Source organism: Rhagoletis pomonella, unplaced genomic scaffold, assembly GCF_013731165.1.
Source record: "Rhagoletis pomonella isolate Grant_MI unplaced genomic scaffold, Rhpom_1.0 Rhpom_scaffold_00001, whole genome shotgun sequence".
NCBI lineage: Eukaryota > Metazoa > Arthropoda > Insecta > Diptera > Tephritidae > Rhagoletis > Rhagoletis pomonella.
This window is the reverse complement of record NW_023458555.1, coordinates 49686621-49697624: the sequence shown is the minus strand read 5'-3', so window position 1 is coordinate 49697624 and position 11004 is coordinate 49686621. Positions and strand designations below refer to the sequence as shown.

The 11004-nt window shown below is 36.6% G+C and overlaps 2 protein-coding genes across 3 annotated transcripts in view; one reads left to right on the top strand and one right to left on the bottom strand.

Moving 5' to 3' along the window:
- The first annotated feature begins 2507 nt into the window (after positions 1 to 2507).
- Positions 2508 to 11004, top strand: part of LOC118745874 (protein downstream neighbor of son homolog) — an 8851-nt gene continuing 354 nt past the window's right edge. Inside the window, exons 1-4 of one of the 2 annotated variants that reach the window (XM_036479544.1) lie at positions 2508 to 2712; positions 2771 to 2925; positions 2985 to 3811; positions 3868 to 4657. In XM_036479544.1, coding sequence (XP_036335437.1) covers positions 2662 to 2712; positions 2771 to 2925; positions 2985 to 3811; positions 3868 to 4592 — 1758 coding nt within the window. In that variant the 5' untranslated portion in view covers positions 2508 to 2661 and the 3' untranslated portion in view covers positions 4593 to 4657. Of the gene's footprint in view, positions 2713 to 2770; positions 2926 to 2984; positions 3812 to 3867; positions 4658 to 11004 lie in introns of those variants that run through there. The other variant, XM_036479547.1, reaches the window with a different exon arrangement.
- LOC118745886 (DNA-directed RNA polymerases I, II, and III subunit RPABC2) lies at positions 4736 to 5444 on the bottom strand. The gene is made up of 2 exons (XM_036479552.1): positions 5279 to 5444; positions 4736 to 5171 (listed from the first exon to the last, which is right to left on the bottom strand). The coding sequence occupies exons 1-2, from the start codon at positions 5305 to 5307 to the stop codon at positions 4805 to 4807; spliced, it is 396 nt and encodes a 131-aa protein (XP_036335445.1). The 5' UTR covers positions 5308 to 5444; the 3' UTR covers positions 4736 to 4804.

Sequence of the window (11004 nt, the reverse complement as noted above, 5' to 3'; positions counted from 1 at the left end):
ACTTCTGCATCTGTTCTCCTTTTACTCTCACTTGAGAGAGTAAAATTGTAGTTTGACAGTTCCATAGGTTTTAGTCCGAAGTTCAAAGGAACAGACTAGTTGCGTTTCAGATAACTTTGTGTAAAAAGCTGTAAAACTGTCAAATAACAAAATTACTCTCTTGAAAGAGAGGAGCAAGAGAGAAAAAATAAAAAGTCACTTGGAACGCGAAAAACCACTTTTCCTGTAACTACTTCCATTTTTTTTAATGTTAAGCGCCATGGAGACGGTCAAATATCTTTATCAACCGTCTCGCGTTTTGCTTGACAAAAACCAAGCGCACTTGCCTTCTGATCGTCGTGGTCAGCAAGTGCGCGGACAAGAAAAAGAAATTGTTTGTTGAATTAACGCGTTTATTTGAACGTTTGCGGGCAAGGCACGAGCCAATCTCGCACATATGCCATGCTTGACGTATTTTTTTTTTTTATTGTCTCCGTGGCGCTTAATGTTCTTTGCTATCTGTTTTTGTTTACAAATGCAACCCTGCCTATCGTTTGACACTTTTCATGAACTTGCAGGAAGAAAAACTTCGGACTAAAACCTGCAACTTCTAACTGAGAAAGAGAGCAAGTTACTCTCACAAAAGTGGTTTGACTTGCAGACCTGGACCTGGAATGCTTTCCTGCAAAAAAAAAACCTGCAAATAGTGAATATCGTGAGCATCTGGAACGCAACTACTAACTTTTCTCATTCTTCTTGCGGATAATTTAGTTTGTTCCAGTATTCTTCGGGCAAAAGCCTGTGGAACTGTCACAATCTTACGCTCTCAAGTGAGAGAAAAATGAGAACAGTTGCAGAAGTGTACGGGAACGCAAAAAGCACTTAGTCTGTTCCTTTGAACTTCGGACTAAAACCTGTGGAACTGCCAAACTACAATTTTACTCTCTCAAGTGAGAGTAAAAGGAGAACAGATGCAGAAGTGCACGGGAACGCAATGTTTACATGTCATTGGTACAACACTGATTTGGCTGAAATATCACTAAATAATTATTAAAATCTATACATATTCAAATATTTCGTTGTTTACTTCCACTTTTTACAAATATAAGGTTCTTTGCTTTCACCGTTTTTTGTTTTTGTTTGCACATGCAAATCAGCTGATCGTTTGACACTTTTCATGAACTTACAGGAAAAAATACTCCGGACTAAATCCTGTAACTTCTGACTAGGAACTGTTGCTCAGTTACTCTCTCAAAAGTGTCCACACTTACAGGTTTTATGTCAATAGGAACGACTTCCTGTAAGTTCTGACTAAATCCTGTAAACCGGACTGCTATCGTAACAGACTAACCATTTACTCAGTCGGTTTGTTTACATGTCATAGGTACAACACTGATTTGGCTGAAAATCAGTAAAAAATTATTAAAAAATATACAATTAAGATTAATTGCGTACTGTTTTTTTTTTCAAATGCAACCCTGCCAATCGTTTGACACTTTTCATGAACTTGCATGAAGATCCTTCGTGAACAATTCTGTAACTTCTGACCGGAAAAAGTTACTCTTTTACTCGCTCAAGAGTGTTCCCGGTGAGAGAAATTCTTGCGTACGGGAACGACTTCTTGTAATTTCACAATAAGTCTGTTCCTTTGAACTTCGGACTAAAACCTGTGGAACTGTTAAACTACAATTTTACTCTCTCAAATGAGACTCCTTTTATTCTCATTTGAGAGAGTAAAATTGTAGTTTGACAGTTCCACAGGTTTTAGTCCGAAGTTCAAAGGAACAGACTTATTGTGAAATTACAAGGAAGTCGTTCCTATTGACATAAAACCTGTAAGTGGGAACACATTTGAAAGAGTAACTGAACAACTGTTCCTAGTCAGAAGTTACAAGATTTAGTCCGGAGTTTCTTTTCCTGTAAGGTCATGAAAATTGTCAAACGATCAGCTGATTTGCATGTGCAAGCAAAAACTAACAGCGGTGAAAGCAAAGTACCTTATATTTGTAAAAAAAATGGAAGTAAACAACGAAATGTTTGAATATGTATAGATTTTAATAATTATTTAGTGATATTTCAGCTAAATCAGTGTTGTACAAAACACATGTAAACAAACCGACTGACGTTTTTACGGGAAATAGTGCTTTTTGCTTTCCTATGCACTTCTGCATCTGTTCTCTTTTTACTCTCATTTGAGAGAGTAAAATTGTAGTTTGACAGTTGCACAGGTTTTAGTCCGAAGTTCAAAGGAACAGACTATTTGTTTTTGCTTGCACATGCAAATCAGCTGATCGTTTGACACTTTTCATGAACTTACGGGAAAAAAAACTCCGGACTAAATCCTGTAACTTCTGACTAGGAACAGTTGCTCAGTTATTCTCTCATATGTGTTCCCACTTACAGGTTTTATGTCAATAGGAACGACTTCCTGTAAGTTCTGACTAAATCCTGTAAACCGGACTGCTATTGGAACAGACTAAAAGATTTTTCCTAAACCCATCTTAGGATAGTTGGCAACTCCAACGAAGCGAACAGCTGATTGCTGTCAAAAAGCCTTGCTGGAAAAACAAGTTTGCCGAAAATTACGCGCGCAACAAAAGGAAAAGTTAGAACATCGCGAAAACAGCAGCTATAGTATAAAACACTATTTATTATATTTAGAAATTTGAAACGATCAGGAAAATGTCCATAGCTAAAGAGTGCAATTCACAAAACTGGAAACATCCAGATGAGGTACAATTGGTATATCCTTTAAATTTTTTAGTTGCGTGTATCGCGTCCTCTTTTCTAGCTCATCAAATTACATCGGTTAAAACAGAAGAAAAAGCAGCTGGCTGCGCGATTGAACCAAAACAAAAGCTCTACTAGCGTAGAAAAGTTAAGTAAAGATAAAGCAAGTTTACTGGAAGCTAAAATTTCGCAAAAACGAAAAAATCCATTCGCAATGTAAGTTGTGCAACTCATTTCTAACTGAAGTCTCTAAACACTACTTTTCGCTTATGCAGTAAATCGGAGGAAACAAAACGAACACGTACCGATACCACGCCACTCATCGAAGATGATTCCCTCCTTGGATTCGTTGAAACCCCACCCCCACAGAAGGAAACGTTTGTGCGCGAAACGCCTACACGTCCACCGCCTGCCAAATTGGTGTTGCAGCCATTTGACCCGAAATCTTTCTCTTCTATGCTACGTGCTACTACCGCCGTAGATGATGATGAAGCTGCTTTGGAAGAACAGAAAATAACTAAACATCTGCCAATGGACTGGACCATTAAAACTCGAGTACGTATTTTGTGTCGCAGTGAATTACCTACAACAACGCTGAAAACCAGCCAATTGGCCAGCGGTTTGACGAGCTTCGTACGCTGTATTGACACCCAGAATACGCAATGCGGCTTAGACATCTCGCCAGCGACGCGTTTCAACCAAGCAACTTACTATTGGCAACATCCCCACATTCCTTGGATGACCCTCTTTCCACGCAATTCCAAAAGTAACAATGGTGTATTGCTTGGAGAACGTGAGCGCAAAGCACTAGCGGACGATTGGGATTACAGTTTTAGAGGACTATTTCAGCTGCTCCGTGCACGACAGTGTCCGTACTTTTACCTATGTGCAAATACATTTACAGTACTATTTCGCGCCGCTGGCACCGGTGGTTGTGTAGAAACACATGCTCTTATGTCGCCAAGTACACGCGGAATACGTAGCGCCTTACGACAAGAGGGCATAGAGTACACAATGCCATTGAAAAAGGATAGCGCTTTAAATAAGTCTGACGAAGGTAACTTTACGGAGGAGAGCAACAGCATCGATGCTGCCAGTGATGGTAATTCCAAGTTCGTTTTTATTGTCATTTTAAAATAATAAATCTCTAATTAACAGCAAAGGAAACTAGCACTCTAGATGATACAAATCAACTACTGGTAGATGACGATGAAGAAGATACCGATAACTTTTTAGAAAATCTGGAAGTTAATGATAAGGATTTACGCAGAATGCAAACTGCGCACATACGTCGTCTGAATGTTCAAGAGATGTCCGATGACTTCAGCGAAAATTCGCTTTTACTAATAGAAGGCGTTGAATGTCAAGGATTCTTCAGCTTTTTGCTCAACGCTAAAAGCGCCATTTCAAATGTGGGAAAGTTAGCGGGCATTCCACCCACACTAATTGCGCCGGTCGCTTTTCCCAAGGCCACAATGCAACATTTAGGTACTCGCTCGAGTAAGGTTCGTATGGACGGTGTAGACTACAACAGCATTGAAGTGAAAGGAGTTGTGCTACCCACATTCCTGCCGTATGCCTGTCATTTGCTAGGCGAAACGAAAGATACATTTAGCGCCACTCTTGCCAGCAACAATAATACATTGGCATTCAGCAAAGCTACCCAACGTTTGCTAGAACAAGCTGGGCCTGCCACAGATGAAACAGAACAACCTAAGCAAGTCGACGATGACGCTGCGGGACAGGTTTTCGGACAGGAAAACTTGTCAGACTGCGGACTGCTGCCCTCTGTTGTGGAGTGCATGTGCCGCACGGGGCAGAATGCAGTCACCCTCTTGGAGCGAGTGTGTTATGATAAAGAATATGGCTTCGCGTGGAGTTGACAACTGGCGGCCGGAGCTTAAAAACTAAATAATGGATTTTTTTATTTAAGAATTTATACCATTCCGTCGGATACCACTACAGTCTATAAACCAATAAAATATTAGTAAACGGCAATTATACAAAACAGAATTATGCGAATCACTCTCATTTTGCACAAATGTCCAATATATATTTTGATTTTTTAATAAAACTTACTATTTAAATCTACAACTTAATGGTCCACTATAATTAACTCATCGATGCTCCAATCCTCATAGGAGTGATCCGGTAAAAACCGCCTTATAATAATTGGTATCTTCTTCTGTTTCAACTCTTTCATAGCAATTTGCAGCGGATCTGTTTCACCTTCCAACTCCACCATGATGGGTGCGCACATAGCAATTTGCAACGCACGCGTACCCAACACACGCGCCCGTTCATATTTCGTCATGTATTTGGTTGTAATGCGCTTCGCCTTGGGCACTCCACCACCAGCATTTCCTGGCGCTATAATTTCTATATTGTCAGCCTCCTCCTCTTGGTTAATATCATCGATGTTATCCTCCTCGTCAACATCATCGAAATCATCACCACCGACACTAGAAGTGAGGAAATGTTTATTGAAATGCAGTGCAAGCCACCCATCAAAAACTGGCAACTTAAAAGTAAGCAGTGCCTTAAAAATTTAATGTAAAGTAGTACTTACTCATCGTTATCGTAATCTCCCTCATCCATTTCTCGTCTTAAATGAGAAAATCAAATATTTATTATCAGAACAAAATTAAATTAAAAATTACAGCGGCGTGCACAAAACGCCAAAATCTGCTTCTTCCAGAAAGAGCTGTCACTTGGGAGTTTGTTCGCTTTACCAATTGATACTTCTTGGTAACCAGTGTAGGAAAACTACAAAATAACAAGATTGCCAATTCAATTTTTAACACGTTGTTAATTTTTTCATATTGTTTTCGTTACCGGCCGCCTTCACATGCTTGAAAATCTCGCTTGCCTTCTGCTTTTTTCTCTCGCAAGCGAGATAGAGTTTTGCTTACTGGGCATTTCACAGCATACTTTTTCATTTGTAAAATGTCGCCAAACCAGAAGGTTCAAGCCTTGCAGGCTCTTAAAAGTTTGAGAAAATTAGAAAATCTGCATAATGATATGTATACTATTTTCAAATGATAAAGACTGCCTCTAAATTTGTATTTGCCTCCAAAATAAACGATGTTGCTACTCTGAAGAACTCTGCGAAATGAGAACATACCTGTCAAACAACAAAAATGACAGTTGATAGCAAGCGAGAGCTCGCATACCGCTCGGTATGCGAGAAAAAGCATGCTCCGTACTTTTTGCGGCTACACGTGCGGTCACGCAAGCGAGACTTTCCAGCACGTGAAGACGGCCGGTTAAGCTTTGCTTGTTAAAGCAACATAGCGTTGTTTTTTCGATTGTTATTTAACGAATAAAAAACCAGCTGTTTTCAACTATTTGTTAACTGTTGTTTGATGCGACAGCTGTTATTAAAATTTAAACATTTGGGGTGTTCACAGTTCGTTCCAAATTGTGTCTGAAAATATAGACGTCTACATTTTGAGACATCTTTAGCATCAAACTGTGAGCACCCCTTTCTAGCAGTCGTCGCAAAATCGTCTCAAAACTTTGCTGGTGTTGCCAGACATTTCCTCTTTGCGTGCATTTTTTATATATCGCCTTTCGATTTTGTTTCTGAAAAATTGTAATTATTTAACTTAATTACCAATTCCTAATATTTGTTATTTCTTTCCCTTGATTTGTTTCTTTTCATCAGAAATTACGCTCAAATTAAATGCAAATACAAAAAACGTGCCCAATAAATAAAAAAAATGTGATTAGTATTGCCATAATGCAACGCTGCTGCGAGGTTGCAAAATGTAGACGCGTAAAATACATACCTTTGAGTGTGACAAAATGTAGACGGCGTCGTTTTCCAATTTTGTATGGGAAACAACAACACCACAGATTTTACGGTTAGAAAACGTCTTAAAATGTAGACGTCTACATTTTGAGACACTATTTGGAACGAACTGTGAACACCCCAATTGTACTAATATCTGTTATGGGTACCAGACATTTGTGAACTTCTTACAAAACTCCGCTTCGTTTTTGATCGAATAGGCAACACCGGCCAACTGTTGCAACCCATGGTACAATAAAACAGGTAGAAGCCAATTTGACGTCAAACCTACAAAAGTCAAAGTTTTCGGGAGAGTAAAAATAAAAATGAGCGTGTGTAAGGAAAAATAAAAAAATACATTTCACTGGTTGACGTTTTTAAGTATATTTGAAGTTTATTCTTATTTATTTATTTTCTTTAGTTAAAATTTGATAAAACGTGTATGTTGTTTTCTGTTTTTGTTTTATGAGTTGCAGTGTTGTTGGAGGGACTTTTCGGCATAAGGGTGATAGGAACAGCACTTGGCTTCAAACGTGCCTTTCCTGTACCTCCCGGTGTATTTGTGGAATCTTCTTCTTTAAAATGTTTAACGCACAGCAAGACATTTCACTGCAGCTCTGCCCACAGCTGCTTTCGCAACGTTCCTTACGCGAAGGACATTGAGGCACGTTAAAAAATTAGTGGTATCTGCCTTATATTTAACACCACATAAAAAACAACGCTTCAGGTGTTGCATTTTTAACACATACACTAAGTATAAACCGCACAACACTACAAAAATTCAAATGCAAATTAAAATTTGTCATTAACGAACATTCAAAAAAAAAAACAACGATATGACATTCAAAGCGTAACGAAATATAGGAAATAAAAAAAAAAACAAGTTGAAGTTTAAAGGTTTGGTTCTTATGAGAGCAACGTCATTTTGGCTTCTACCTGTATTTATGTGCCTTGGTTGCAACCAGTGTGTCCGCTTTGCTCAAAGTGGATCAAAAGTGAAACTTTTTTCGATGAATCTCGTAGAAGCCGAAAAACTTGACAGAGATGTTTACAATTACTTCGCCCATAGTATCATGACCGAAAGACACAAGATCACGCCTTCCCGAAAGAAAGAAAAAAGTTATTTTCTAGCTGTTGAAATCTCGACGCCATCTTTGTTAGAAGAAGTAACCAACAAAGAGAACAAAAAAAAAACGCGTAATTGTTGAACGCATGAATAATCACTTTTATTATGCAAATTCTTCTATAAATCATGTCGTTGAGTTAAATTATTCTGTACCTTATATGTGCACACGTTGTCACAAGTGAAAATTAAGAAAATTGCAGTAAAAAGCCACCACCAAATTGTAAACAACGAACAAATGTAAACAAACGGCTAATGTCAAAGTCGCCCAACTTTTTTCCTAACAGGCTAACCTAATATTCGCAGCTTGCGTTTTGGTACGCATGCCGTCGAATTTGTTTTTTTGCGTCACCCGAAATTGACTTGCATGCGTTTACATTTGATTTCATTGAGCGAAACGTCAAATCAAAATGTCACGCAGAACAAAAATTGGAAATTGAGTTAGCTTCATACGCACGCCGTTCAATTTCGGTTGATCTCATACAAGTTGCATGTGCATGAGAAATTTTTGACAATAAATTGGCGGCGTGCGTGAATATTAGGTTAGCCTGTAAATGCGATTATAACGGGCTACTAAGAGGGCGTGATCTTGTAGTTTTGGTTCATGCCATAGCATGATAAAATCATAGTAAGGTAAAACCGTTCTCTCAATGCGTCGGCCATATTTTTTTTGAAGTTTGCCAACATTTATAATCATATAAAATTGAGAGTAAAAAAGAGGAACTGTTCAAAGTTGTTGTTGTTTGAGATTGAAAATGAGATGTGTGTGTGAGTTTGTGTGTAAAATTTTAAAATTAAATTGCTTGCAAACGTCAAGAATTTGAAAAAATCCTCTCAGCGGTTCTACCTTCCTATTTTTTTATCATGGCACATAGTGCTAAAAGGGTGGATGAATTTGCCGAGCTTCAAAACTGCGTTGGTGCTAGAAATTATAAAACTTAATGCCCAGTGTAGCGCGTTGCTATTTTTTTTAACCGACTTCTAATACTTTTTTTATGTAGTTTACCGCATAACTTTGGACCACGTCAACCGATTTCGATAATTTTTTTTGCACCGGAAAGGTAGTGTTCCAGAGGTGGTCCCATACTAATCTGGTCTAGATCCGATCATTTGATCATGAAATATATATATATATATTTATATGAGAATTAAAGTCGGTTTTTTTGCTAAAAATTACTTACTCTTTTTCGATGACGGTGTGAACCAAGCGTAAGCTATTGCCGAAAAAATTGATTCCCCACCAATAAATTATATTATACATATATGTATATATTTTATTTTTTATTATATATGAAATATTTTGGATGTTGTCAATCAAATGAACATAGAAAGTGAATCATACAGATTGAATAAGTTATATAACTATTTTAAAAGTAATTATAAACTTATATTGTCACTTTTGTCAGACCAGACTGTATGCCAAGTGACCCAGCTGATATAGACGCTTTTAACCCAGATATCATTTGTGCCGCAGAGACGAAGATATTAACAGCACATTTAAGTAAAGTCTTAGTTTTAAAAATTAAAAAAAAATATTCAGCAATGTTATATTGAACTGCAAATAAAAAAAGATTTGATTTTAACAGTGAAATCCTAAAAAGCCTTACATGTCATATAATGAAAGTGCTTCGACATTTTTAACAGTTTTATAAATGTTTCCTAATTTGTATAAAGAAAGCGACAAAGAGAAAATTTGTATACAATGGCAACTTTTGAAATTCCATAATAAGTTGATTGCGTTGAAGACATTACACAGTTTTTTGGGGGGTAAGCAAGCTAAAAACTGTTTTAAATAACTTTTTATATTTTGAACTAACTTTTTTTTCTTTTTAACTTGTTACGTTTTCCGCACAGCTTTGCCGCTGCAGAGCGGAATGCATAATGTTTTCCAAATGTCTTAAAAATTATTAAAAAATTTTAATTTTAAGTCCCATAAGTACAAAAAGTATTTAAACTAAAAATAGGATTATGTATAAAACATTTTAGCTGTTTTTTTTATACTAATACCCAGACATTTTCGTTATTATTATATTAGTACCAAGTACATACAACTTATACGTGTACCTTTTTTTGCAATCAATAAATGTTAATATGTTTTGAAAAATGACTTTTCATAAAAATTATTGATTTTATTCCATATTGATACTTTGATACTTAAAATAAAAAAGTGATACATATTGATACATTTTCAGTCTCTTCTCTAGGAATGTGCGATTAATCAGTTAATCAGTTTTTTGATTAATCATAATTCTGAGTAATCAAATAATTTGATTAATCAGATCCTGAGTAATTACTGTTTACTCAAAAAAAAAAAATTAATTGAAATCTGAATAACTTTGTTAATTTCTTTCGAGTTTGCTTTCAAACGAAATGATTTTTTTTGTATGTTTGTTTGCATGTAAAAATACGTATGTTCGTATGCACATTCAATATTTTTTTAATATTTTGATTAATCAAAAATAATTATTATTTAAATAATTAATTAATCGGCTTTCGATTAATCAGCTTGTTCGATTAATTGATTAATCGCACATCCCTACTCTTCTCTGCTACAATTTTTCACAAGCCCGCGGTCACACTGAGTGCAACGCTGATTTCTGCTTATTTTAATATTGCTTTTGTTTAGTATTTTTCCAGCAGTGAAATTGGGTTGGTGTCGTTGTGTGTATTGACGCTTGATTTCGGCTAATAATCATACTTGTTTTTTGTTCGTATGTTATTAGAAACCAAACAGCGCATGTGGCAATAAAAAATTATTAAATTTGTTTCATGTATGTATGTATTTATGTACATAATTATGTGGTTGTATAATTGAAACAGTACCTGTAATGTTAATAACGAAAAAGTGATTCGAATCGGAAATTTTACTCAGTGAAAAAGTGATTAGGCAACGTAAGCAGATAATAAGCTCAAACTGATGTTTCTTTTTATCGCAAACAATTAAGCAATTGAGAAAGTGGTTCAATACCATTGATAATAAAAATATAAAATAAAAGCAGTACAAACGGGTTTTAATAAAAAAAAGTCGAACAAAAGTTCTTACGTATTCGCTGCAAAACTTGGCATACCGACTTTTCTTAAAACCTGGGGGTTAGGAATAGTCGTTTAGTTATCCACTACACTGACAAAGATAATACATTCTGTAAAAACAACAACAATAAGGCTGTATATACTTTACACAAACCCAACCGGCGCTGCAAGGCATATGGTGGACACTCGTTGTTCACTGGAGGCGGACACATTGATGTCCAAAACACCAAGAAGCTATCAAGGTAGGTGGAGGGAGTGCCGAAAATCCAAGCTCTACTGTGGAAGAACGCATCTTTTCGGTGTTCCCACTAGAACTTGAAGGGAGATCTCCCTATGTGAGGAATAAAAG